The sequence below is a fragment of the Calypte anna genome, chromosome 1, assembly GCF_003957555.1.
Source record: "Calypte anna isolate BGI_N300 chromosome 1, bCalAnn1_v1.p, whole genome shotgun sequence".
NCBI lineage: Eukaryota > Metazoa > Chordata > Aves > Apodiformes > Trochilidae > Calypte > Calypte anna.
This window is the reverse complement of record NC_044244.1, coordinates 52,267,784-52,294,783: the sequence shown is the minus strand read 5'-3', so window position 1 is coordinate 52,294,783 and position 27,000 is coordinate 52,267,784. Positions and strand designations below refer to the sequence as shown.

The window sequence follows — 27,000 nt, the reverse complement described above, 5'->3', positions numbered from 1 at the left end:
ACCCACTGCTCAGCCCCCGCCCCTCTAGGCCCCGCCCCGCCCCTGGGCTCACGGCGGCGGCGGTGTCGGTGGCGGTCGCCCCGATGTCGGGCCCGCGGGGCGCCCTGCAAGCCTGGTGCCGCCGGCAGTGCGAGGGGTACCGCGGCGTGGAGATCCGCGACCTCAGCTCCTCCTTCCGCGACGGCCTGGCCTTCTGCGCCATCCTCCACCGCCACCGGCCTGACCTCCTGTGAGTCTAGCGGGCGGCAGGGCAGGCCGCACCGACACCGGCACCGGCCTCGCCTGCCCCCCGCCGCCCGGCATCCCGGTGGGGGCAGGAAGGAGGACGGGGAGAGGGGTGGCGGGGGTTGCGCCGGGAGACCCTGTTCTGGAAGGACTGGGCCGGCCGTGCCCATGTGCAGCTGCCTCCGGGGGCTGCCGGGGCGGGCGGGGGGATGCCGGGGGCTGGGGGACACGAAAGGAAGGGCCCCGGGGTGGCTGGCAGGGAGGGACGGAGCCTCCCTGGGCATGGAGTTCTGAGGCGGAGAGCACATCAGTGGCTGCGTAGCCTTCTGAAATAATGGGCACCGGGATGGAGGATGCCGTGTTTGAGTGAATGACCTTCTGACCTGTGTTTGGATGCCTGTCAAGGTCAGGGTTAAACAGGAGTCCTGTGGTTTAAGGGCAAGAAGAGCATGGAGGTGAGCTTGGTCTGACTGCCATGCAGCCAGCTTGGAGTGGTGCCTGCCAGGGAGGAGGCATAATGCTGGCAGCTGGGAATGGAGGGGTTTCACCCCTGCAGGTGGTGGGCATCCCCCCTTACCCAGGAGCCAGAGAGGCCTCTCCAAAACATGCAGACCTCTGGACTGGTTTGCTTGCATTTACTTCCAGCTCGTATTCTGTGGATGCTGCAGTTGAAAGCAGGAGCCTTGAGAAAAGAAGGCTGAGAGGGGTTCTTATTAAAGTCTGTAAATATCTGAGGGGTGGCTGTCAAGAGGAAGGGACCATTCTCTTTTCAGTGGTATCCAGGAATAGGACAAGGAATAATGGGTTTAAGCTAGAACACAGGAAGTTCCACCTCAACATGAGGAGAAACTGCTTTACTTGTGAGGGTGACAGAGCACTGGAACAGGCTGCCCAGAGAAGAGTCTTCTTCTCTGGAGGCTTTCAAAACCCACTTGGATACATTCCTGTGTGACCTTTTCTAGGTTATCCTGCTTTGTTAAGGGGTTGCACTAGGTGATCTCTAGAGTTCCCTTCCAACCCCTAACATTCTATGATTCCATGAAATACCAGCAGCAGCGTTGAGCCTCACTACCTGCCCTTGCCAATGGCTTGGAGTTGGGTTTCCTTCATCAGCCTCCCTCTTGCAGGGTGGCTCTGAGGTGGAATGTGAATTTCAAGAGGCAGACAGTGAGTTTGGGATTGCTTAGGGGCATGGTGTCAGGCTGGAGAAACTGGCTGAGCTGCTGGAAGGAATCTGCCCTGACCTGCTGCTCTAATCCTGCGCTGCTGAGAATCTACCTGCCCTCTGCTCCAATCTTTGGTAGCCCATGTCAGTGCAGGTAGGCATCACCCCACCTTGCCATGCCTCCAGCATGCATATGCTCCTCATCTGTCAGCTTCCCCTGTCACATTCTGCTCTGGCACTGGTGGTTTTTCCTTTGAGGTTGCCTGAACTGACCAAATCCTCTTTTTGAGCTGGTCCTGGGATGGCCTTTTGTCATAACAGCAGCCTCTAAGCAGGCAGAGGGCTGTCACTGACTCCACTGTGAAGTTGCAGTGCCCATGAGAGAACAAAACAGGCTTCTGTTGTTACAAGCAGAAGCTGAACAGGTAGGCTAGAAACTGCCTTCTCTGTTTCAAAAACCCTTCCACAAAACCCTCAGCGTAGCATTTGGCAACCACCAAGAGATGTACTGTGGCTTTCCATCGCTCTGGGTCTTGAGGGAGCTGGATGGTCTTCTGTCTCAGCAGCTTCCATGTGGTATGGCTCACTCTGCCCGGCTAGGACAGAGCATCTGAAAATGCTCCCAGTCACAAGGCTGCTGGAGGGGAAGAGGCAAATTATGGATAGTTCCTGTGTGTCTTAAAGTTTTAATTATTTTTTTTTTCTTAAAAGTGGCACAGTAACTGGGATATGGAAAGCAGAGCTTCAGCAAAAGCTTGCCATAAACACTACTAGAACAATGTAAGGCTTTCCCATTAACCATATTTGCCATCCCACTAAGAAGCAGCTACAGCTCTTAAGTTGTCAGTGGGCTTAAGTCTGCTCCTGGCAGCTGTCCTACATAAATGCTTCGCAGGTCCTGTACACGAGCTGCCTTATAGAGACAAAGCCCAGGGCCTTACAAGGACATGGCATGTTGTAGAAGGATTTTCAGAGGGTAGTCAGGAGAGCAGCATCATTTCTTCTGCTTCCAACTTCTTCAGCCTGTCCCAATTTGGAAGTGGGAAGATCAGATCAGAGGTAATAAATCTCCTGATGGCAGAGGAAAAGTGGTTACCCTTCTTTTCTTCTAAAGTGCTTTCAGTCAGCCCGGTAATGGGACTTGGCAGGGATCTGCAAGTGCCTTTCTGACCCTGCATGGTCTGTCTTTGTGCGGGGCTTTTCTGGCTGCATTGCTCCCTGAAGGCTGAAGTTCCTCTCTGTGTGCTTCCTGCTGGCTTCCCCTTGGGTTGTGGAAGGGAGGAATGAGCACATCCATCTGTGCAAGAGCTGAGCCGGAGCTCTCTCCTCTACCTGGGTGGCACCACTCCTCTGGTAGTGTGTTCCTCCAGGCTTTCTCTTGCTGCTGTGGTGGCTTTTGGTCTGTCCTGGTCGTTTGACCCTGCCTGGACACCCCTCTGTTGTGTTGCTGTGCTGGTAGGTGACACACTGGGGAAGAGGCCGTCGTCAAAGTCTGTATGGCCAAGTGAGGCTGAGGACAGTTTTCTGCCTGACCCCTGTTTTGAACACAATCACTTAGACATAAGACGGGTGGCATCAGCGGGATGCTGCCCTGGACGGGTTCAGAGCGGTTCCTACTGAACTGCAGAGCTCTTGGAACCACTAGAGAGGCTTCTTTTGTTGTTGAAAGAAGTAAAGACTGGAAGTGTTCAATATCTTGAACTGACAGCCAAGGATGAAGTCAATACCTGCAGGATCTGTGTGTTGAACCATGGAATTAATTGAAAGTCCCTGACTTGAGCTGTACTACTGTACACACCTCACCTGGTTTCAACACCTCTCTCTTCCAATCAGGGAAATGGGAAGCCTGGGTTTAGCTGCTGACTGCACTGCTGGCTGTGAAATCTTAAGGCAAGACATTTAATCTCTTCTTTTCCCATGTCAGTTAAGCTGGAAGCATCCAAGCCAACTTGACAGTGGACTGTAGGGATTATTGAGTTTGTTTGCTCAGCAATGTAGTAAGCTCAAGCATGAAATTAGTGTTTACAGGGCAGTTGTTAGTGAAGCAAAAAGCATCTTCCAGCGTCCCAAGCCGTGCAGCCTCTCTGGAGCTCAGGGAAGGTTCTTGGCACTGGGGTGTGAGAAGAACAAGAGAGCATGGCACATGCCTTTCGAGTGCTGAGAGAGAGATGGAGGCTTGAGGAAAACAGGAGATGAGAGCTGCGTGTGAGAAATGTGGCTTCATGTCCCTGGGGCCCTGGGTTTGGTTACAGACAGGGTCACAAATCTCATTTGTTCCTTCCCTTGTACTGCCAGCATTTCCCTGACAAGACCAGGAAAGCTGAAGGGCTTATTATGCAGCACGGCTGTTAAAAGTGCTCATGATTTATACTCGAGGAATCCAGGAATTTGCTCTGGTTTGAGCTGCACGGCACACCCTTCCCCCTTCCCTGGGTTTGCTGTGCTCCCTGGCAGCTGCCCGAAACCCCGGAGTGCTTAGTGGTTCTCTGTCTATCTGATTAGGTAAGGGCTTGGCATGTTATTTGCATGGAAATACTACTCCAGGATATGGTACGATGCTGGGGTTTGCCGAGTCAAGAGAGTTGTGTGAGTGGGACAGCAGAGTCTTCCATACAACCCCTTGGACTGGTATGTTGTCAGGAGAGGAGCCTGAGCAGGGCTTGACAGAAGGCTGCTGAGATCAGGGCAAGGAAATAATGTGACATGCAGCCACATGTCATGGAGCTGTGAGATGGCAAGTTCTGGTCTTTCTGCAGAGGAAGCAGTTTATGAAGTCTGGGGTTTCTTTCTCCCATGCCTGCTCCTTGCACAGTCCCAGAGCGTGCCCAGAGTCTCAGGGATTCCACACAACAGAGCAGGCTGTGGGAGTACCCATGTTGGGAGTGGTGGAGATCAGCGTGGTCCTGCTGGGCTTGTTCAGAGAGGGAGCTGGAAAATGCAGCAGAGAGGAACCAAATAAACTGTGATCCCTGGGGTCTTGTACTGAGGGACTTCAGTATCCTAAGGAAAGGTGAGAGTCTGCAATCCTATATTCCTGGAAAAAATGAATAAATCTTCTATTCCTTTGCTGCTTGGTTACCTCTTGAGCTTCATGTCCTCTCTGCTGCCTTCTGCTCTCCCAGGCAGATTTGCCTTGGTTTACTAAAACAGCTCTCCTTTGCTGGGGCAGACTGAAATGTACATGTTTTGTCTGTCAAAAAATACTCTCCCAGCCCAGGCCACCAAGGAGTCTTTGAGCCTCCAACTGCACCACTCCCATATCCTGAAAGTGAGGGCATTCAAAATGAAGGTCATGAATGTTTAGAGAGCAGTTGATATATCAACTTAGCTGTCATCGCCTCTCCTGTGTTCCCAAACTGAGATTTTCTTTAAAAAGAAAACATAAAATAAAAATACTGCAAGGTTAAAGGAGTTCTCTAGGCAAAAAAAAAAAACACTCCACCAACAACATCAAACAACAAAACTTAGAGGAAAACAACATCTCCAAGGGAAAATAGTCATAAATAGTCATAAAAAGGCACCAGTTTTGACATCAAAGTAAAGGCTGCGGCTGAAGGCTTTTGTCTGCAGCGTATGGAGAGAGAGAAACATTGTGCTATTTTAAACATGCCTAGTTCTGTGCGTGTATCTGTGTGAGCTTCCAGAAAAGGTGTTTAACACAGAGCAGAACACTCAGCCCATCTCCTGCACATCTGCCGCATTTGCTCCCGCAGCAGCGAGCGGCTGTGGTTTCATTTATCTGGGAGGAAACGGCACCCGCAGCCTCTTGCTTTTGAACGGAGGAAATGTAATCTTATGGTGGCTCAGGCAGCTGGGAAAATGTTCCTGAACTCATCACAGACTTCCTCTGCAGCATTGGGAAACACGGGCAAGGGGCTTCCAGAAGAGGCTGTTTGCCCTGCGGTGCGGCTCTGGGGCAGGTCGGGTCGGCATGACAGGAAAAGGCAATAAAATCCAAAGGATGGTGGAGGAAGGGAGGCTTCCGCAGCCCCTCTCAGTGGGCCCGTGGCTTAGGATGGGCCATGGTGCCCAATTCCTGTGCAACACATTCAGGATGGAGGAGACACATCCCTCCCTCTCTGATCAGAGTTGTCTGAGTTGGTCTCTCAGGTTGGTACCTCTCTCTGGGCCACTGGGGTAGCCTCACCTGACCTTAAACCTCTCTGGGCTGTGTCCTCCTCTGTGAATCCAGCTCAGAGGCACACTGAGCTGCTGCATGAGGATTTTTTTGGCAGCAAAAGTGAGATCCTTGGCAGGAAGGGGGTGTGATCAGTTTAACATGATGCTGTTTTCACACATTATACCCACGCGCACATGGAAGAGGCGTAACGAATTCCTTACTGTATTTCTCCTCCTATTGAAAACCTGCAGACCACTTTTACTCTCTACCATCTGCTCCTCTGACAGAGGCAGCCAGTCAGTCCTTGTGGCTGAGCTGATTTCATCCCCCAAAGGGGTCCAGGGGAACAAGGGAAATGCCACAACTTGCCTGGGTTGGGAACTGCTGGGGTTCCTCCCTGTGCCCTCAGCATTCAGCAAGCTGCCTCACTGTAAAGGCTGTAGCTGAGGACTTTTTCCTGAGTCTTGGGGAGCAAGCAAGGACAGAAGTGCAGTTTAGGACCTGTGTCACCACAAATCCTGGAGTGACCTGAAATCCCTTTAGGTTGTGCAGGGAGGTTTGCCTAAAGACTCTCATAGGAGAGAGAGATCTTGCAGAGGTTGCTCCTTCTCTTGAGGCAGAGGATCTGCTTCCACCATCCTGCTCTTGCTGTTGTGCTAGTGGCCTTTGAGGGGCAAATTTGGTGTGATGTCCACACCCTTCCATGCAGTGGTTTGTGGTGGTAATCAGAAAGTGGCCCTGGTATTTCTGCAGCCTTTACTCTTGAGGCCAGAAGGAGCAGGTAATAAGAGACAGCAGTAAGGTTTTCATTTCCTGGACTTCCTGATGACTTGCTGTCTTTTTATAATTGCAATTTCATTTTGGTTTCTTTGCCTCTTTACAACCTGAAATCTGCTTTGTCAAGGTTTTTTTTTATCTCAGATCTTAGATGTTGAGCTGTTACAAGGTTGGCTGTCCCAAGAAACCTGCGTCTGGTGGCATTGGGGTACTTTTCCTCTGGACCTCATGTGGCTTTTTTGTGCTTTCTCATTGCAGAGACTTTGATTCTCTCTCCAAGGATGATGTCTATGAGAATAACCGCTTGGTAAGTCCCGTTATGCAGTACACATAAGGAAGAAAGGACATGAGAATGACTTGATGAAGGTCATGTAGTGTGGGAGGACTTCATGACGGTGTGAGGGTGTGTGAGAAAAATCAGTGGTTGTATGTAATAGGCAGGAGCTTTTCTGGAAACATAAAGGAATCTGGAACATCACCTTCCTGCCTGTATGGAGGAGAAGATAAGATTGTTATCCTGATAGTTGCTAAGACAAGATCTCAGGTGAAGATTATAATGGTGTATAACATCTTCAGTACAGGAAGCTACCTGTATTTCAGGCATAAGCAGAGAGGAGGGTCATGCTGGACCTAGACTGCTCTCCTGCTTGGGACAGCTGGAGCCAACAGCAGACACAGGAAGTGGGGAATGGGGAGATGCCCAACCCCAGGGGGTAGGGGTAGAACAGAGAAGAAATAGCTTTAGGGGTTTTGGCTGAAAGAAAGTGCTGCTGGCTTCATCTGATAGTCCATAGAGAGACATGGGCCACCGCCTTCCCAAGATGAGCTGAGCTAGGTCATTTGGGTTTTCAGTATTAAGGGTCTCCAGTTGGGTCCTAGTTCTCCAGTTGACCCCTTTCAGCCAGTAGGAGCTTTATTTTCCTATTCAAGAGCCATAGAATGGGTTTCTTGTCCTTTGAGTGACCCCTAAGCTGGGGTCTCTTCTTGCTCTCTGCTTCTTGCAGCCTGTGTTCAGCAAGGCTAAGTCCAGAGCACCAGCTTAAAGCTGGGCTGACCAGAGGAGCTGTGTCCACAGGGGGCATTTTACACCCCCAGTTACTGCAAATGCACATTTTCATTTATTTCTCCATTCCTTTTCTTTAGATCCCATACCCTGCACAGCATCTTGTACCACAGAGACCAGGCACCTTCAGTCTTTACCCACACACTGCACCTGATTTCCTCACCATTCGGTGCCCACACCACTTTCATCCCTTCCTGACTCATTTGCACTTCAGTCCCTGCCATAGTCTTGCATCCCCCCACCTCCCTTGGAGATGAAAATGTGTGTACTCTGGCCTTGGCACAGCAATGTGATGGCCAGCGTACAGCCAGTAATCCACATGCACACATGTGGGAAGCTCTCAAACAGCTATTTTCCTCCTTCACTCCTTCCTTTCAAGTAGCTGTGTATGCAGTTGTAGGAGCTGTGTGCTTCTTAAAGCAATGCCCTTGTCATTTCTGCTTGCTGAGACACAGGAAAGTGCTGAAATGGCATGTGCATGGCAGGCTGCTGGCTGTTGAGCTGGGATGGCTGTGTGAACTGTGGGAGGGGAAGATGTGACCCCCCCCAGAGCATGAAAGAATGAGCAGAGTCTCTTCCTCTGTGGGGTGAGCATTTGGGGTGGCCGGGGATGCTGCTGAGTAGAGTTCATGTCTGGCTGTGTCACTGGGAGCATCTACCAGCCCTAGGCCCTTCGTGATGCCAGCTGAAGCTCTGCTGGGCTCTTGTGTGAGAGCAGTGATGATGTGCCCATTTCATGGGTTGAAAAAACACTGGGTTTCTCTTCCCTGTCCCAATGCAGCAGGTGAATGCCAGGACCCCTCAGGTGGGAGTTGCAGGGGCACAGGCTGCTGAAATGACTTGGAGGAAAGGGCAGCTGCAGAACTGGTTCTCTTGCTTCTAATGTCACCATTCCAGTCAAGCAGCATGTCTGGTAGCTTCTGTCCATCAGGGGTGCCATAGGCTTAATATTTAATCTTCCCCAGGGTTCTTCCAACTTGATTTCTATGTTATTTATCAGAGAGCATCAGTTTTCTCTACTTAAAACCTCTCTCTGCTGTTTCTGCAGGCCTTTGAATTGGCAGAGCGGGAGCTGGGCATTCCAGCCCTGCTAGATCCCAATGACATGGTTTCCATGAAAGTCCCCGACTGCCTCAGCATCATGACTTATGTGTCTCAATATTACAACCATTTCAACAACCCCAGCCAAGGTGAGTGTCCTCCCACCCCTCTGGCTCTCAGTGTGCCCCAACTTGAGCACAGGAAACCCAACGTTACCTTGTGCTTCCTTCTTCACGCGTCAGACAGGAGCCATGGAGCTTGTGGGCAAGGGGAGGGGAGTGGGTAGTGCCTGCCTTTCGTGGATCTTGCTGGTGCCTGTGAGGATGGCCTGGGACAGGGGACTGGAGCAGGGTGAGGTTTCGCAAGAGGCAGGGAGGTGATTTAAGAGCTCAGGCTGTGGAAAGGAAAGAGGAACGCCTTGTTTCTCCTCCCCTCTGTGCTGCATTCCTGATGGTTGGGTTGGGTCACCACCCTTGGGTGCTCATCAGACCCCTTTGTGATCTGCTTTAACCCACTAAGATGGGAGAAAGCTAGATAGGCAACCCGCCTACCACAGCTAATTTTTATCACATGGGTAAGTGTAAAGCAACTGGAGGACAGAGGGAGGGGAGCCAGGGTGGAGTGCCTTGAATCAGCTCATTTCTTCTTGCAACTGCAACCTGAGCTGAGTGCTGCTCTGAGACAGCTCTTCCAGGGCATCCCTTTTGGGTGGAGATGAGGGCTCCAGGTCTCTGCTCCACTTTCTAACCACTACATCAGATATATCTCTTCCACGTGCATGCACTTCTCCAGGGATGCTCGCCTACCAGCCAAGGGCTCCTGCTGGGGACTGGTGTGTGTATGTGCCAGCCCTGATGGGCAAGGGATGCTTCACAGACCCACTGACAGCCATGGGGTCCAATGGATCACAACAATACATCAGCTGCTACCAGGGCACTCTGGGCTGTTAGCATTGCTTAGGGAGTTGGTGACAAGGAAGCCAAGCAGCATTTGATGAGTAAATCAAATTAGAGTGAATGGACAGTGTCCCTGGGTCACAGTAGGGGACCCACAGCAGAGCCAGGCTCCCTCACAACCTCACAGCCAACCCATTATTAGATTGTGTTTGTCTCTTCCACCTAAAATAGGCACTGAAATGTTGGGAGTGGCAAGTCCTGTCCTATGTCACAAGGGTAGATGATTTAATTTTTTTTTTTATTTTTCCCCTCCCCTTCCCCCACATGGGTGTTGTGACTCATCTCTCCTCTGGGTGCCTGATGCTCCTTGTCTTCTGCCTCCAGCCAGAGTCCCTCCGCCTATGAAGCGCCCAGCTGCTGCCTCCTCGCCTCCTCTGCTGTCCCACAAGAAGCCTGTGGATCCGGTCGAAAGTACCCCAGCACCACAGGTAACCTGATTTCTTAACTCCAAGCCAGCCTGGGGCAGTGGTGCTCCCTGTACTGTGAGTGAGGAGATGGGAGAGAGCCCATCACTGTAGCATGGATCTTTGCATGAGGGGGCTACCTGTGTGTTTTGGGGTAGGAGGAGGTGTCTGGGATTTTGGTGCCTTGGGCAACCCAACTAAGAGAGTGATTTCTCTCTAGGAGGCTGTGTACTGTGAATGTACATGATAGGCAAGAGGCTGGGTGGACTGGTGCCGGATGGTTCCTTGGGCCATCCAGGGTACAAGCACCTTTTCTTATAGGATGATAACCCTGTGGATGAGGAAGGAGCAAGAATGTGAGATTAGGAGAGCAGAAAAGAAATCTTTTTTTCATTGTTAGTCCCTCATTTTAGGTTTTAGCAGATATCTGAGATGGCACATTTTCCAAAGAGAGATTTCTCTTGCATGTCATTGCTGCCTAGAATTTAGATTATACCCTCCACAACCCTTCAGCCCTAGACAGGAGAAAGGCACCTTTTGGAGTGGCCCCTTCTAATTTGGGAAGAGTCAGCCTGCCTGTGTCAGGACTCAGGGACAGCTGCTCTGTGCATTGCCAGTCTCTGAGGTCAGCCCCTGAGCTGCGCCCCGAGCACTCAGCCTTGCACAGGGAGCAGCTGCTCTGGAGAAGCCGTGGACTGGGGAGCAGCTCGTGGCCCCATCCTGAGCTCCCCATATGTTATGTCTCAGGATGATGCCTCCTCGGAGCTGTCGGAGAGGTCCCAGCACACCATGCTCAGCAGTACCTGTGCATCCTGCCAGCAGCACGTCCACCTGGTCCAGCGCTACCTAGCTGAGGGCAAGCTCTACCACCGACAGTGCTTTAGGTATGTCCTGGCCATGCCCCTGCTGGTGCAACAACTCTCCATGGCAAACTGAAAGTTCTGAAGCCAGTTGTGTCCCATCTTGGTGTGTCTGTCTCCTTGGGCAGCACAAGGCACCGATAACAGTGCCTGAAATTATCCCAAAGAGGGTCTGGTTGCCCACCAACCCCTGTCCCAGAGATCAGACCTTGTGCTGCTTGTCTCCCCTACTCCCCGCCTTCCCTGCTTTCCTGTGCTTTCCTGCTGCACTGACTTGGCATCCCAGCCCCCTGGGCTTCTCCCTGCTCTGTAAACCAGGACGTTTGGCCTCTTCACCACCTGCCTACCCAGAACCTCCCTACCATCTCCCACTGAGGTCTGAGCCAGGACATCATCCTGCAGACCTCCTTCCACCTACACTCCATATCCTCAGCTGGATATACAGGCTCCCATGCTGCCTGGGGTGGTGCTGAGCTCTCAGGGGAGCATGTGAAGAGCTGCAGACTGTTACCAAACCCAGGAATGAGGGATTAGACATCAGCAGCTCTGTGGTTACTCCCTGGGTGCAGGTTCTTACCTGCAGCACCTGTGAAGTCATTTCACTTTGCTTTCCCTTCTCTGATGCTGAAGGGATGAGATCTCTCCTGTGGGCCACAGGACAAGAGCTGGCAAGTGGGCAGCTGGCATCTGAGGACAGAAATACTGAGCCAGTGGGAAGAGAGGGGAGGCCTCATTCACCTGTATAAACAATTCCTGCCTAAGCCAGCTGGGGATGTGTCATAGACAGGAGGGGGCTGAGCTTCCCATCGAAGCTCCCATCAAGCTCCCATCTGCAACTGAGGCAAAAACAGAAGCTTTGGGGTGTAGGTGCAGCGTTGCCCAGGGGCCAGGAATAAGAGAGGTGTTGTGCCTGCATTGGAACAGCTCATGGCCCTTCAGACTTAGCAATGAGATTCCTGTAAATCTGAATTTTGTCTGGAGTGTTTTGCCTCTATGCTTTTCTGGTAATGTTTTGTTTTGTTTAGGGTTTTTTGTGTGTATGTGTTTTGGTTTGGGTTTTTGTTGGTTTTTGTTTTTTTTAAATTTTGTTTTGGGGTTTTTTGTTTTTGTTTTTTCCTTCCCTGCTAATTCATAGGTGCTGTTTGGTTTGGGAATGTCCTGTGGCAGGATTCTCTGTGGGCTGATGGAGATAAAACCAAACCAAACCTTTTTCTCCCCTTGTCCAAACTTGCCTACCTCTTAATTTCATCATACCCCTTCTCTCTAGAGTCCCCATGTCCTCATGCTTCTGCTCTACATTTCAAAGGAAATCCCAGCCAACTGGACACACAGAGCAGAATTCTCACCAAAATGGTCTTCTTGCCATGTAGAGCAGTCAGGTACTGTGAGTGCCAGGTACTCAGACAAGAAGGAACAAGCTTGGTTTTCATGGAAGTGCTTGATCAGCCCCTTGCCCTTGGCTCTCTTTCATGCATGTCACCCTCCTCCCCTCCCTGCTGGAAAAGGGCTGACTTGGTTGCCAGGGCTGTGTATTATGCTTGCACCTGGAGGGCTTCATTAGGAAGGATTCCAAGGCTCAGCAGGGAAAAAGTGGATGATCCAAGGAGATGTGGCAGAGAGTGAAGGACAGGGAAGCTATTAGCCCAGTTTCAACAGGCAAGGGGGAATGTATGAATTGTCCTACTGCATCATTCCCTCATCCTTCCAGCCAAACACCATGACCCTGGTGGGGGTCATGATCAGCACCAGCAAGGGTGAGACCAGATCAGGCCAGGTTTTTATGCTGCTTCTCCTGACTGCTCCTTAAGCCTCCAGCCTAGGGATTTGCTGAGTGGGAAGTGGCCTCATTTGATTTAATACTCAGGGTCTGGGGGCATTTATTCTTTTTCCTCCACCTCCCCCAAATGTGTCTGTGGGTTCTTTAACCTGCCTGGACTCCACAAGGCAGCCCATAGCCTCCCTGGTACTGGTTCAGTACCAGTTCTGAACCAGCTGTTCTCAAATTCCAGTTGATAATACTTCCTGTTTTGTGTCTGTGAATGCTTGATCCCTCTCTTCCTCCCAGGGCCACCTATGATTTTGTAGCTCTCTCTCTTGCCCCCCATCTTCTGCATCTTTTCCAGGAAAACTATGGGCTTCTAGTTGAAGTAGAGCCAAATCACCCACAGTATTTGAATTGTGAACTCCCCATCTGTTCATACAGTGGCATGGTGATGTTTTTGTGTTCCTCTCCTTTCCCAACTTACTTTCCCAAGGTCATGCTAGGATGTAGTAGCAGGGGTAGGAACTAACTTCACAGCCCTCCAAGGATCTCCCAACTGCATTGCCTTCCTTGAGGGGCAGTATGGCATCTCCCATCTCATGGGGTTCTCTCTTCTCGTTGGCAGGTGTAAGGAGTGCTCCAGCACACTGCTCCCGGGGTCATACAAACCTGGGTCAGAGGCAGGGACTTTTGTCTGCACGCAGCATCGTGGTAAATTTGCCGTGAGTGAGAAGGCAGAGAGGAGGGCCAGCCCAGACCGACAGTCACCAGAGCCAAGAACTGAAACTGGAGCTGGAAGTGTGGGTGAGGATGCCATCCCCACAGGAGTAGAGGTGGGAAAGGATGACAGTGATTCCCTGGAGAGAACGGCGGAGACCCAAGTGCCTGCAGAGGGGCTATCTGGCCCAGCAGAGAAGGACAGCACACTCAGCAAGGAAGAGACAGCGATGTCTCCTGCTCACGCAGGCAGCAGGGCACCAGTCTCCCAGACTCCCCCCAGACCTCCCCTTCCCAGCAAGCCCACAGTGCTTACCCAGGACAAAGCCAGCACACTGGACGGACAGCTTAGGGACACGCGACCCACCCCTGCCCCAAGGAGAAGCACCGATTCCTCAGCCCTCTCCCCACCAACCTCACACCCTGTACCCCGGCCCAGGTCCACTCTCCAGGGTGATGGCAACGAGTGTGGGCCTGGAATGGTGAATGGTAAGAGAACACAGTGGTGACAGGGGTTACCCTCCACCTCCCCAGCAGCCAAGGTGGTCAGTGGCAGGGTGGGTGCTTCTCTGTAGCTTTCTGCCTCCAAATAAATCTCAGGCTCAGAGACAGAGCCTTTGACTGCCAGCCATCCCCTTAGCAGGGAGAGCAGCGCTAGGTTTCTGCCTACCCGCTTCCTTTATATTTATTTCTCCAGAGCATTTTAGAGGGTGCTGCCAGTGTGGAGAGAAGGTGGCAGTGCTAAGAGTAGTTTGCGGGTGTCTGCAGGTCCTGTTTGCAGGACAGAAGGGCATGTCAGTTCTCCAGGTGCAGCTCCCAGAATGGGGTGGGGAGAAGAAAGCAAAGGGGATGTTTGGTGTTGACTGACTGCACTGATTGTGGGAGAAACACCATTAGATCTTTTGAGAGTGGAATAGCCAGCCTCCTGTGGGGAGATGTATGCCTTGTGTTGATTTAAACTCTTTCTTCATGTCCTTTTGGTGTTGTGACAGTCTGACCCTGTGTCTTTCTAGGTAGGGTACCTGAACCCAGCCCTCCTGTCCCAAAACCCCGAGGGAGACCCTGCTCCTCTGATCGGTATGTCCTTCTGTTCACAGATCACCTGCAAACCCCACTGCAAGTGGGGCTGGTTCAGCTGTGGTGTCCTCTCCCTCCTCCCCCAGCCCCTGCTCTTGGGGGGATGTAGGCTCTGACCAGGTCCCTTCCTGTAACTTAACGGGTACCAGTGCAGTACAGTCAGGTTGACTGTGTTTGTCTGTACCTCTTAGGGTCTTTGTCTCTTAGGGTTTGTAAAGAGTTAAGGGGCTTCAGAAAGGTGTTTCTGTGGCACATGTAGACTGACGAGTGCCTTCTGAAACGACCCTGCTTCTGGGTGCTGGGAAGGGGCTGCTCGTCTGCCTTGTGTAAGGTTTGTCCCAGGAAAGGTCCAAAGCAGGGACATTGTGAGTGTCAGGCTGCAACTTTTATACCTCCTGGGCTCTCACCCAGTAGCCCACTGCTCTTGGTTCATTCACTTGGGACAGAGGTTGCACAAGCACCCTGGAATTGCAGTGGCCAAGGAGCGGGTGTGTGTGGCAAGTGATGGCCACTTTCCTGATGAGCGGTGACTCACAGAGCCACGATGTGCCTGGGCTGTGCCTCCGGAGGAGCAGTGGTGCTTCCAGGTGTAAGAGTTAACAAAGAAGATTCTGATCCCTCTGAAGCTCAGATGATAAGGTGATGAACAGCCCTTTGAAGTGCAGGAAGGGAGTGTGACCACAAAGGGCAGGTATCTCATCTCAACTCCCCCTCCATCCACAGCCTGGGGAGCAGAGCAGGGTGTGTAGGAATGGTATCGGGGAGGGAAAAAGAGCTGTGTCCAGAAAGCTCAGCCTTTACAGCTGCTTAGCAGATGGAGGCTATAATATTCAGAAACTAAAACACTGGGCCCAGGAGGCAAGTCAAGCAGGCTGCACTTCCCTCAGGCCCATAGGTTTGCCTGCAGAGAACAAGACACTGTGTGCAGAACACCAGGACCACTCATGGATAAGAAAGCTGCTTCTGCATGGGAAACATCCTGCTCCATCCATCCTTTCCCCTGAGGGCTAAGTCCTTCTCCTGTGTCTCACTGTCCCAGCTTGTCTCTGCTCCCTGCCACCTCGATTTCTCTCTTCCCCCAGTGCTGGACCTGCTGTGAGAGCCAAGGACCCACCATGGATAGCCTTAGTGCAAGCAGAGCCCAAGAAGAAGCCAGCTCCCCCTCCTCCCCCAGGCAGTGGCCATGAGACTCCAAGTAGGCCTTCAGAGGATGAGGATGGGGAGGAGGTGGGGAAAGCCAGGAGTGAGGACAGTAAGTCTGATACTACAGAGCCCAAACCATACAACCCCTTTGAGGAGGAGGATGAGGAGGAAGAAGAGAACGGTGCCACCCAAAAGAGCACACCTGAGCAGGAACAGAGTGAGACTGCTGCCAAGCCTCTCCACCCTTGGTACGGCATCACTCCCACCAGCAGCCCAAAGATGAAGAAGCGGCCAGCTCCACGAGCACCCAGTGCTTCCCCGCTAGGTGAGCTTAACCCCACTCCCTTACCCCTCCTCCACAAGCTCTGTGTGTCCCCTTGGAAGTTCCCACTTCCCAGGCACCTCTGCATCACCCTGGCAGGCCAGGCCCTTATGCAGTGATGGTTGTGCTGGGAATTGTGTCCTCTCTACCCACTAAGTTACAGGCAAGATATTGTGCTGGAGGATCCCTCTTGTTTTCCTTGAAGACAGAGAGGCCCTGCTTCCCTTTTTACTCATCCTTGCCTCCAGTGTATATCACTGCTGAATGCCCCTGTTCCTCCCTGAGCCCTCTCTCCCTTTATTTTGCAGCCCACCACCCCATCTCCAGGCTGTCACACTCCGAGCCATCATCCTCTACCCCATCTCCAGCCCTCAGCCTCGAGAGCATCAACTCTGAGAGTTCAGCCAAGGTGCTAGGTGACATCGATGAGGCCTCAGTGCCCAAAAGCTGCTCTGAGCCCACTGTCTACACACCAACAGCCACCAAGACCTCTAGCACTGACACACCACTGGCCAGTGTCTCCTCCAGTGAAAGCCCTGCTGCCCCAGCCAGCCTCTCCACCAACTCTTCCTTCTCCTCCTCCAGCGAGCTGGTCAGCTTCAGCTGCGAGGCCCAGCCCAGCACCCTGCAGGCCAGCAGGAGCATCTCCACTGGCAGCTTAAAGACAAGTCCAAGCCGGCTGCCCCCAAAGCCTCCAGCTGGGGCTAGCCCTACACCCATCCTCTTGGCTTCAGATGGGGGTGCTGGGAGCCCTAAGATGCCCTCCTCGCCCAAGCCTCAGATGAAGGTGAGATGGTGACCTTCCTCCCATCCAGATCAGGGGGCTTTTCTTCCCTGTCCATCACTTGGTCACAGTGGGGATAATGAGTCCAGGCTTGCCCCTTAGGGAAGTTTGTTTTGTGACCCCCTGAAAGCAAGCCTCAGGTGGCTTTGGTCATATTCTGTCTGCCCCATGTGCTAGAGCAGAGGCAGCATGTCATCTGGTGAGAGCAAATAGGAAGGGAACTATGGAGGACAATAATTCAGCATGCTTCTCAGGGAGAAGCTGGTGAACTGATGCCAAACTGGAGCACAGCTGGATTTTGCTCCAAGTCTAGGCTGCTGGTGGAGATCAGTGCTGCGTTCCTCTCGGTGGGTGTGGGGCAGGATAAATCCTAGAGCTGCTTTGTCTGCTGAGTCCCAGCTGTTGGGATGCTATATCCCTTGACTTTGTTGGGCACTTATGTATCTCCTTTTGTCCTCCCTCTCCAGTCTTCCTGCAAAGAGAACCCCTTCAACCGGAAGCCATCACCTGCTGCCTCCCCCTCTACAAAGAAACCTTCCAAGGGCTCCAAACCAGTGCGGCCTCCTGCACCCGGCCATGGCTTCCCACTGATCAAACGCAAGGTAAAAGGGCCCTCGGGAGCAGGGAGGGGAAAGATGGCTCTGTGCTCTCTCCCAGGGCTGTAGCTGTGTATGTGAAGCCTGCTGGTGCAGGTATGGGTGGGGATTGCAGCAGGTGTCTGTGGCTGGGGAGGAGGGTGTCTGGGCTACACCCTGTTGATGACAGCCCTGTGGTCTCCCTTTGCTCCAGAGTGGGGGGGGGGATCCACACTTAGTGCTCTGTTGTCCCTCCTCCCCTCTCGGTGTTGACCAGCCTCAGGGTTACCCTTGGCAACGAGGTTGATGATAATGGAAGTCTCTGCCTTGTGGTTTGGCAGGTGCAGACAGATCAGTATATCCCTGAGGAAGACATCTATGGGGAGATGGATGCCATCGAGCATCAGCTGGACCAGCTGGAGCACCGTGGGGTGGCCCTGGAGGAAAAACTTCGCAGTGCTGAGAATGGTGTGTGGGGTGGGGTGGGGTGGGGTGGGGTGGGGTGTCTGTGGGTGTGGGGCAGGACAGACCATAGGGCTTCCCTGTGTCTAGCCAATGAGATAGAAGTGGTGACTTTCTCCCTGATGATTCTGGGGCTGAAAAAGCAAAAGGAGCTGTGCTTGGCTTCAGGAATGGTCACAGCCATATCCTGGATATGGAGATGTTCCTAGAGTGGAAGCAGGTGGAAGAAGAGCCTCTCTGGGGCTCAGGAACAGGCTGAGGTCAGGTTGGCTCTAGCCTAGTGCTCCTCTCTTGGTCTGGCAGAGTCCATCCTGCTGCAGGGCAATGGAATCCTGCAAGGCTGGGGATGGCTCTGAGTTGTCCCTTTGCTTGGCAGACAGCCCTGAGGACAGCCTGCTGGTGGACTGGTTCAAACTCATCCATGAGAAGCACATGCTGGTGCGCCATGAATCCGAGCTCATCTACATGTAAGTGTGTGCAAGCATGTTACGGGGGCACTGGTGGTCTTGTGGGGAGCCCCGTCTCAGCCTTCCTGAAATTGTGTTTCTGGGGAGAGCCTGACATAGCCTCCTGGCCTGGAGAAGGGAGGGAAAGAGGGCAAGCAGACAAATGTATCCAAATGCACTTAGAACTGCCCCGCTGCAAGTGACCAGAGTCCCTGCAGCATCTCCTGTGGGAAGGCCTTGAGCAGCTGGGGGTGGTCCCTGCATTTGGCTCCCTGGTCCTTTGGCTATTACAGGATGAGCTCAGCATCCTGGAGGTTCTTTCTCAGCTCCCCCCATACGTTGGGATGATTTTCTGCCTCTCTGAAGCCTTGCAGTAGTTCCTGGCAGTGTCCCCTTCCCTTGCAGCTTCAAGCAGCAGAACCTGGAGCAGCGGCAGTCGGATGTGGAGTATGAACTGCGTTGCCTCCTCAACAAGCCAGGTAAAGCATCACTCTGGGTGCAGTTACCTCTGGTTTTTTTCCCTGGTGTCATCTCCCCTCTGTCTAGGTGGCTCTCAGGTGAAGAGACAGACCTTAAGGGATATGAGCCCAACCGGCTGGCTGTAGAGCTGCTGCCCCATCTCATTGCTGCCCCAGCCTTTTGTCCCCATGGGATGCCACCTACAGATCCCTCCTGCAGCACCAGTGATCCAACTGGCCCTGCAGCTTGGCTCAGGGTAGCAGGGGATCGTGCTAGGGGATCTCTGCCCCAAAAGCTTTGAGTTTCAGAGCTCCTTCAGCCATTTTATTGCCTGTCTTTCCCTGGGGTTTTGCTGAGTAGAGAAGGACTGGACTGACGAGGACCGTGGGAGAGAGAAGGTGCTGATGCAGGAGCTGGTGACCATCATTGAGCAGAGGAACGCCATTGTGAACTGCCTGGATGAGGACCGGCAGAGGTGAGTGAGGAGTGGGGTAGGCTGGGGGAGAGGGGAAAAGTGTCTCAGTGACCATACAAGTGACTCAGCACCATACAAGCTGCTTGTAGGGGTGTCCCAAGATGTTTCTGTTGATGACGTCTTTCCCAGGCTTCCCAATCCTTGTCTCTTTGAATGCCTTGTGTGGGAAACAGTGGGCAGTACTAACAGCGTGTGGGATTTATCCTGCTGGTAGCACATGCTCACAAGACAGTGATGGATCTGCCACTCCATGGCTTATAAGTAGGAGGTTCTCTGGCCTTAAACAATACAGCAGCTGTTTTGGGACTGAATTGCTGACCTATTTCCCACTTCTTCTTTCAGGGAAGAGGAGGAGGATAAAATGTTGGAAGCCATGATTAAAAGGAAAGGTAAGAAACGGTCAGGAAGATTTCTGGAGCGATGGTTTCGCTGCTGACCCCCACGAGGGGCAGCACAATAAGCTACTCACCGTGTGCAGAAGGAGCGAGTGAATCTGTTCTGTGTGACTCTGGAGCCTCTCCTGTAGGGCTATTAAAAATCTGGGGCACAGTTGTGCTGCGTGCCCCTGTTGTCACAGAAAGAATTGTTCACACAGTGGCAGGCTTTGGTTCGTGGCTGTCACCCGCTGCGCCTGTCGTCGTGTCTGTGTACGTGTGTGTGTAAAAGCACCCGTATCCCGCAGTAACAACCTCCCTTTGCAACCCCAGAGTTTCACAAGGAGACGGAGACCGAGAGCAAGAAGAAAAGCAAATTCAAGCCCATGAAGGTGCTTAAGCTGCTGGGCAACAAGCATGACTCCAAGAGCAAGTCACCCAAGGAGAAAAGCTAGTGCAGGGGAACACCAGCAGTGGGAGGGATGTGCTACCCAACTGCCCTGACCTTCCCGCAGCTGGTTGGGATGCCTGCCAGGAAGGGGGCTTGGCTCCCTCTGCTCCCCTTGCCTCTCCCCCCCAGCTCCCATCCCAGGCACCAGAGCTGCTGCCCTGAGGCAACGCCAGCCCTCTGCCCAGAGCGGGGGAGTGCAAACAAATTGGTCCCCTTTCTGAGGCTGTGGAGGAGCCCTGCCCATCCCCTCCGTGAAGCCTCACTGATGAGGCAAGGAGAAGATAAATTCGCTTTTCGGATACGTTACCCCATTGCGTGCTGTTAACTGAGAAGCAAACCAAGGAGTTTGGTGTTTGTGGGAAAACTTGCACTAACCACCCCCCCTGTCCCTTCTCCCGCTCTAACTGTGACAGTTCCACGTGCCTCCAACCTCTGCCAGGAGGGGACTGGGCCTGCCTGTCCCTCCCTGCCAGCTCTTGTCCCTTTCCTGTCCCATTTTTAACTTCAGGAGAAAACTCTGGTATTAGAATTAGGATTCTTTGGGTTTACTGGCCTGAACTAAAATGTTAAGAAAACACTCCCACATCCCAGGGCTCTAGAGCCATAGCCAAAAAAACAAACTGGTGCCCTATTTATTTTGAGCTGTCCCCTCCCTCGAGAGCCAGGGCTGGGTGGGCTCTGTTACAGGGCCGAGAGGACCCCAGGGGACAGTGCACAGCTGCTAGGACCTAGCTTAAGTGCCCTACTCAGGACATCTTACCTCCCACTGCTGCTAAACACCCACTGACTCTGCTGCCTTTCAGGGGGAGGGAGGAACATTCCTTTTCCAGGCAAGGGCACAAAAGCTTAAGACTGACTCCGTGCCAGCAAGGGGCACTGAGCTTGTGCCCCTGCCCACCTGTGCCACCCTCAAGCAGCTGGGGAGAGAGGCGCGGTCACGACTGACCATTACCCAGCTTCATTTCTGTAGACTTGAAAAGTGTGCAGGGGTTGGCTGGTTATTTTTTACACCTCATTTACTAGATGAATTCAAACCCATCTTAAAACTTTTTAAACCCCTTATTTTATTTGTCGTGTGTGTGTGCGCGTGCGTGTGTATATATTGGAGAAGGGAATGGGGGGGAAGGAGCAATGTTCTCCCAGCTATTCCTTCTTCCTTCAATTTTTGTTTCCTACCTTCTCCTCCAAGGTGAGGAGCTATTTATTGAATTCTTGGATCAGTCTGAATTAATTTCATGGGTGTTTGGTTGGTCAGCTGTTTCTCATGCCTTCTCATTAGCAAACTAGACATAACCGGCTGCAATCTCTTCTAAATTTCCAGCAGGTGCTGGACAAAATGCTCTCCAGGCAGTGCCTTGTAAGGTGGCTGGCACAGCATTCTGGAAAGGGGTCCTCATTTCCCAAAACCTGAGGGACCCAAGTCCCTCCTCAATCCCAGCATGGCCTCTATGGCTGGGAGGTGACAAATCCAGCCCTGTGCTGGTGACACCGTCTCACTCTTGCTGTACCCCAGCAAGGCTGATGGGGGGAAAAGGTGGGAGAGGGGAGATCCCAAAGCACAACTTTTCTCTGAGGAGAAAGAAATCCACTTTAGAGCCTGCTGTCATGTCAATGTTGCCAAAGGCCATCAGGATCACTGCAGCCTGACACCCCTTGGCCCCGTGCCTGGATAGAACTCCAATTTGTAAATTATATTCTACTAACTCCATGACTTTCATTCACCTGAACAGAAATAAAAGAAACATTGGATTTAAAAAACAATCCGTGGCTTAAGTTTCTGATTCCTTGGTGCACTCATGCTGCCCTGGGGCCAGGGCATGCTGCCTGGCTTTGGGAAGCAGCTGGATGAGTATTACTGAGAAGCAGATAATGGGATCTTAAGGAAACTGGGGGCAGACCATGCTGGAATTTACACAGGAATAGTAGGGCATCATGCTACAGCCTGCTGGAGGACAGAGGTAGGGGTCATGCACGAGGTGAGGGAACAGCCATTTCCAGGCTCTGGGAAGCTGATGGCTATCCTGCATACCATGCTTTCAGGAACATTAAAAAAAAAAAAAAATGGGGGGCAAAGAGCAGCATGCACTGAGCTGAAATCCCCTTTCCCTTGCCTCAGGGCAGCTGCATTCCTGAGTGCCTGCCCAGTAGTCCAGCTGCCACCCAAGAGTTTGCTGATGCATGGGCTCACACTGACCTGCAGCAATGCCAGGGGCTGGTGTTTGTGCAAGGCAGCTCCATCTTCCTCCCTGCCGTCTGCCAGCACGGCGGTTCCCAGAGTCCTGGGGACAGAAGCAGGTCACAGATGTGGGTTGCAATGCATCGTACTTGTCATGAGAAACCTCCACGCCTGGCTGGATGGAAAGGAGTGACATTTTTATTGGTGGACTGCTGCTACTCCGAGGCACTGCACAGGCAAAAGGAGGTTCTGCTTCCTCATGCTTCGGTAGCTGCTGCTGCGTGTTTTCCTCTCTTTAACGTCGTCGAGCAAGAAGGGATCTGGTGCGTGGGCAGGATTTTACAACAGCTTCTTTTCTGCTGCCAGCTGTATACAAATTGCTCTTGCCTTCTGGCTTCAGGCATCAGGTGGTGGTGCCCCCTCTGCAGGCGAAAGCACAGACCAGCCCTTGAGAAAAGAGCTGGAAAGAAATTTCATTTCTCTTTTCTCCTGTGGCCTAGTCATGAGGATCAGATTTATTCCCACCAGGGAAATCTTTTGTCATGATCTCTTTCATTTCCTCACTTCTCTTCTTGTCAATGATCTCCATCTCACGTATTTTCTGCAAAGTACAAAGGGGAAAGGCTGAGCAGCAAGAATGCAGGCAAATTTTTGTTTTTTTTCTTCTTTTGCCAACCCCAAGTACAGATTGGGATGGAAAGAAAGGCTGAAAACCTCGATGCCATGTCCCCCAAATTCACACCCACCCCATGCCATGAAGGGAAACACTCAGTTCTCTGCCTCCTTCCCAGTTCAGGTGTTGGAGGAGACTCTGCTTTCAGGTTTCTGACACTAGGGATTCCCCCTGTGCAGTGTACAATTGGTGTCACCAGGATGCTCAGGTACCTGTGAGATTTCAGTGAGGACAATACTTCGATACTTCTTGCCCTGTCCTAGAGCTTCCATCTCTGCCAGGAACTCCCTCCTCTCCTGAATTTCGTTCACCACTGACAGATAAAAAAAAATAAACCAAAAACAAACAAACAATAAAAACCACTGTAGGAAGAGGGTTCAGCGAAAAAAGGCAAGAAAAGGTGTTTCTGTCTAAAACTGAACCCCCAGTTTCTTAGCTCTACTTGGGGAAGGGTGATGTCTCATGTGACATTCATCTTGCACATGCCATCAAAATACCTCACTAGTCCCTTCTGCAATGGGAAATGTCCCCCCTGCCCATCTACGCACAGCTCCCTATCTTGTAAGAATGGTAACTCTCTAGTGTTCTTTATACAGACAACTGTCTGTTGCTTGTTGGCAGTTTAAGCAGTCTGTGGATGGAGACAGAACCTGCTTAAAGCCCATGAGGTTCATTGGTTGACGCACAGTGTCACCATGCCCACTCCCAGCACAGAAGGTTAGAAGCAGCTGTACAGCACAGACCTGCAGCCAGCTGGTCCAAATGTTGCCACAGTACAAAGTACACAGCTATTTCAGATGTGTCAAGGACAACACTCTGCTTATGACAAGTTTTAAGGGACACAAAGCATGTATGTGTCCCTACACCAGGGACCACAGCACCTGTTCTGTACATATTATTCTAGCGTGGTTCATCTTTGTGCTGCCCTGGCTAGCAAAAGGCTGACTGGGGTACACACACACACACACACACATACACACACACACTCCTTAAAGATTCAAGCATAGAGAGGTGCTAGGCAGGTTTTTGCCATTCCAGAATACTCTGGAGGCCAAAGTCCACCAGAGTTTAAAATTCTGCTCAACATTTAAAAATTGCCAGTCACCTTGGAATGAAAGAAAACAGAGCCCAAATGAGCATCATCAGGGTGGCGAGCATCCTAGTCTATGTTTAGTTATGCTGGCTGGAAAAAGGACCTGCAGTACCTGGGCTTCCTGCCCAGGTCACCCTGCACATCCCCAGGGAATTCCCATGCCAGCAGAGCTCACTTTGCTTGGGCAGCTCAGGGAGCTTGATTCTGCCAGCAAACCTCTGCAGAATAAGCTCTGCAAGGCTGGCTGGATCACAGCAACACAGCAGCAAATCCTCTCTTGGAAACTGGGCTTTGTGCCTCCCTCAACAACTTCAGAGCTTCAGGTTGCCAACAACACAACCTGTGACCCCAGCCCGGGGAGGGAGGTCGCCTCCCTGCCTGCCCTCCCCCTGGGTATGGGAAGACTCACATTCTTCAAACCGGTCAGGCTCTGCTATCTCCTCTTCCTTTTTTGGGACCTGTCTCTGCTTCACCTTGTCCTCCACCACATCCTTCCCTGTTGCTAAGATGTTTTGGAGCCTTTGCTTCTCCTTTTCCAAATCCCCTGTGAATGCAAAGTGGAAAAAAGCTATTACCAGCCTGTCTCCCTAGGGAGGAGCCTGGCCACACCTCCTGCTAACGATGCCAGAGGAAGCATTATGTTAACAGCCCATCCCCAGGCTGACCTGCATAAGCACCACACAGGGGTACCCGGGGCAATAGCCCAGCACACTGACATCAGAGGCTTAACCTGTGTTTTTTAGGCTGGAGAACTGCATAGTGCTCCCTCCTTACACAAGGACTTTTTAAAGCATCTTTGAAGAAGAAAGCATGAAGATGAAGAGCAAGGAAGAGGGACACCATCCCGAGGGACCTTGGCGGGCTTGAGAAGTGGGCTCGTGCAAAATGCATGAAATTCAACAAGGCCAAGTGCAAGGTTCTGCAGCTGGGTCAAGGCAATCTCATGCATAAATACAGGTTGGGAGGAGAAAGGACTGCAGACAGCCCTGAGGAGAAGGACTTTGGTGATGCTGGACCAGAAGCTTAACATAAATTGTCAGTGTGTGCTTGCAGCCCAGAAAGCCATGTCCTGGGCTGTACCAAAAGAAGCACAGGCAGCTGGTCAAGGGAGGTGATTCTCCACTTCTACTGTGCTCTTGTAAGACCCCACCTGGAGTACTGTGTCCAGTTCTGCAGTCCCCAGCATAAGGACATACAGCTCCTTGAGTGTGTCCAGAAGAGAGCCACAAAAATGATCAGTGGGCTGGAGCAGCTCCCTGTGAAGACAGACTGAGAAGTTGGGGTTGTTCAGCCTGAAGAAAAGGAGGCTCTGAGGTGACCTTATTATAGTGGCTTTCCAATATCCGAAGGGGGCCTACAAGAAAGCTGGGATAGGGCTTTTTGCACAGGTGTATGGCGAGAGGTCAAAGGGAAATTGTTTAAAACTTGAAGAGGGGAGATTTAGGTTGGACATTAGGAAAAAATTCTTTCCAGAGAGGGTGGTGAGATGATGGCACAGAATGCCCAAGGAAGCTGTGGCTGACCCCTCCCTGGAAGTGTTCAAGGCCAGGATGGATGGGGCCTTGAGCAACCTGATCTAGTGAGAGGTGTTCCTGCTCATCGCAAGAGAGTTGGAATTAGATGAGCTTCAAGGTCCCTTTCAGCCCACACCATTCTATGATTCTATGAATTTAGGTACTCCCTGCCACTACTGAGATTGCAGGCTGGGGATAGATGTAAGGGGAAGAGCAGGACCAGGCAGCTTCATTTATTTATTCATGATGTTTGCTGACTTACGCCCTGCCCGTGGCTTGAATTTCTCCCTGGCGTAGGCGTCTCCTGCCTGGCAGACCTTGGCAGGTCGGAGATGGGGTCTATCTGGAAGTTTACAGCGTTGACAAACGTCTGGGGAGAAGGTAGGCACTGCAGAAGCTGGCTCTTTGCTGGATGTGGGGCGGCACTGTAGAGGCAGGGTATCTCCCCCTTGTGAAAAATCAAAAAATAATTATAAGTCAGGATGAGAGGAGCCTGGATGGATGGTGCCAAGAGACTACCAGCAGATCTCCCTATGGATTCACTGTAGCACCATGAGCAAACATGGTTGTTTGCAAACCATGGTTGTTGGTACATGCTGACAGGAGACAGACTGTGGTTCAAGTCATGCCATTGCATCTTGTTCCCTAGATAACCCTGGGGGACACATCATCCCGTATGTCCCTATGTGTCAGCAGCAGCCGTGCTGCTGTTTCAAAGCACTTGCCCATCCAAGCAGGCTGTGGGCAAACACCCCCGCCCCATGGGGGGGATCAGCAAAAGCACAGACCCACCACAGAGCAGCCACAGGTGGAAGATCAGGAGGGCCATCACTCACGTTCCACGCAGTCCATCAGGTATCGCCTCTGGAAACACGGCAGCTTAGACTCCTCCATCATCACTGAAAAACACAACGTGTGGGTAAATATGAGCCCGGAGTGTGCCCAAGAAGACCAACAGCACCCTGGACTCTATCAATAATAGTGTAGCCAGCAGGACCAGGGTAGGAGTGATCAACACCCTCACACCTCAAGTACTATGTACAGTTTTGGGCCCTTCACTACAAGAAGGACATTGAGCTGCTGGAGCGAGCCCAGAGAAGGGCAATGGAGAGCACAAGTCTAAGGAGGAGTGGCTGAGGGAGCTGTGGTTTTTTAGCCTGGAGAAAAGGAGGCTGAGGGGAGATCTTATCTCTAAAACTACCTGCCAGGAGGTTGCGGTGAGGTGGGGGTTGGTCTCTTCTCCTGAGTAAGAAGTGATAGGAAATGGCCTCAAGTTGTGCCCAGAGAGGTTTAGACTCGATATTAGGAACAATTTCTTCACTGAAAGGGTTGTCCGGCCCTGGAAGGGGCTGCCCAGGGAGGTAGTGGAGTCACCATCCCTGGAGGAGTTTAAAAGCCGTGTAGATGGGGTGCTCAGGGACACGGTTTAGCAGTGAAATTGGCACTGCTGGGTTAAGGGTTGGACGCGATGATCAAAGGTCTTTTCCAACCCAAACGATTCTGTGATGGAGAGGGCAACCCGAGAGGTCTCCACTCCATCCCTTCGGCAGCGGGGAGAGACTGGGGAACCCGCCCCGGACCGATCCCCCTCTCCCAGCTCCCACCCAAAGAAGATACAGCTTCAGAAGCCTCAAACCGGGGCGGCCCCATCAGCGCCAGGCCCGATGCGCGGGCCTGGCTCTGCCGTTTACCTCTCAGCAGCTCCCGGGTCTTTGCGCTGTACCGGACCGGACGGGCCGCCGAGGGCGCTGAAATCACGCGGCGTCGCTCCGAAATCTCCATAGCGTCGAGGGTCGCACCGGGAGGGAACGGAGGAGGATGGGGAAACGGCGAAGGAGGGGGAAAGCGCGGCGGTGCGTCGCCTTGGCAACGGCACAGCCCCGGCA

The 27,000-nt window shown here is 52.3% G+C and overlaps 2 protein-coding genes across 3 annotated transcripts; one reads left to right on the top strand and one right to left on the bottom strand.

The window, feature by feature from the left end:
* The first annotated feature begins 38 nt into the window (after positions 1-38).
* On the top strand, positions 39-19,909 carry MICALL1 (MICAL like 1). Its single transcript, XM_030445669.1, has 16 exons — positions 39-229; positions 6,546-6,594; positions 8,399-8,540; positions 9,672-9,775; positions 10,499-10,635; positions 12,999-13,579; positions 14,104-14,167; positions 15,250-15,635; positions 15,941-16,419; positions 16,884-17,018; positions 17,333-17,459; positions 17,830-17,920; positions 18,305-18,378; positions 18,719-18,833; positions 19,176-19,222; positions 19,541-19,909. Exons 1-16 carry the CDS (start codon positions 84-86, stop codon positions 19,660-19,662), a joined length of 2,799 nt encoding a protein of 932 aa, XP_030301529.1. The 5' UTR covers positions 39-83; the 3' UTR covers positions 19,663-19,909.
* Positions 19,910-21,729: 1,820 nt separating this feature from the next.
* C1H22orf23 (chromosome 1 C22orf23 homolog) lies at positions 21,730-26,986 on the bottom strand. 2 transcript variants are annotated; one of them, XM_008496513.2, is made up of 6 exons: positions 26,806-26,986; positions 25,951-26,013; positions 25,377-25,562; positions 24,010-24,144; positions 22,720-22,820; positions 21,730-22,435 (listed from the first exon to the last, which is right to left on the bottom strand). In XM_008496513.2, the coding sequence occupies exons 1-6, from the start codon at positions 26,894-26,896 to the stop codon at positions 22,331-22,333; spliced, it is 681 nt and encodes a 226-aa protein (XP_008494735.2). In that variant the 5' UTR covers positions 26,897-26,986; the 3' UTR covers positions 21,730-22,330. The 2 variants fall into 2 exon arrangements, with proteins under 2 accessions (XP_008494735.2, XP_030301545.1); XM_030445685.1 differs by lacking the exon at positions 26,806-26,986 and having other exon boundaries at positions 25,907-25,994.
* Positions 26,987-27,000: the final 14 nt, after the last annotated feature.

Excerpts from the sequence above, each read along its gene's own strand:
- MICALL1 (XM_030445669.1), top strand. The coding sequence starts at position 84 with ATGTCGGGCCCGCGGGGCGCCCTGCAAGCCTGGTGCCGCCGGCAGTGC. Across the intron at positions 15,636-15,940 it reads ACCCAGTGCTTCCCCGCTAG|CCCACCACCCCATCTCCAGG; the intron begins GTGAGCTTAACC and ends TTTATTTTGCAG. Across the intron at positions 17,921-18,304 it reads GAATCCGAGCTCATCTACAT|CTTCAAGCAGCAGAACCTGG; the intron begins GTAAGTGTGTGC and ends CTTCCCTTGCAG.
- C1H22orf23 (XM_008496513.2), bottom strand. The coding sequence starts at position 26,896 with ATGGAGATTTCGGAGCGACGCCGCGTGATTTCAGCGCCCTCGGCGGCC. Across the intron at positions 26,014-26,805 it reads GACCCGGGAGCTGCTGAGAG|TGATGATGGAGGAGTCTAAG; the intron begins GTAAACGGCAGA and ends TGTGTTTTTCAG. Across the intron at positions 22,436-22,719 it reads TCCTCACTGAAATCTCACAG|AAAATACGTGAGATGGAGAT; the intron begins GTACCTGAGCAT and ends TGTACTTTGCAG.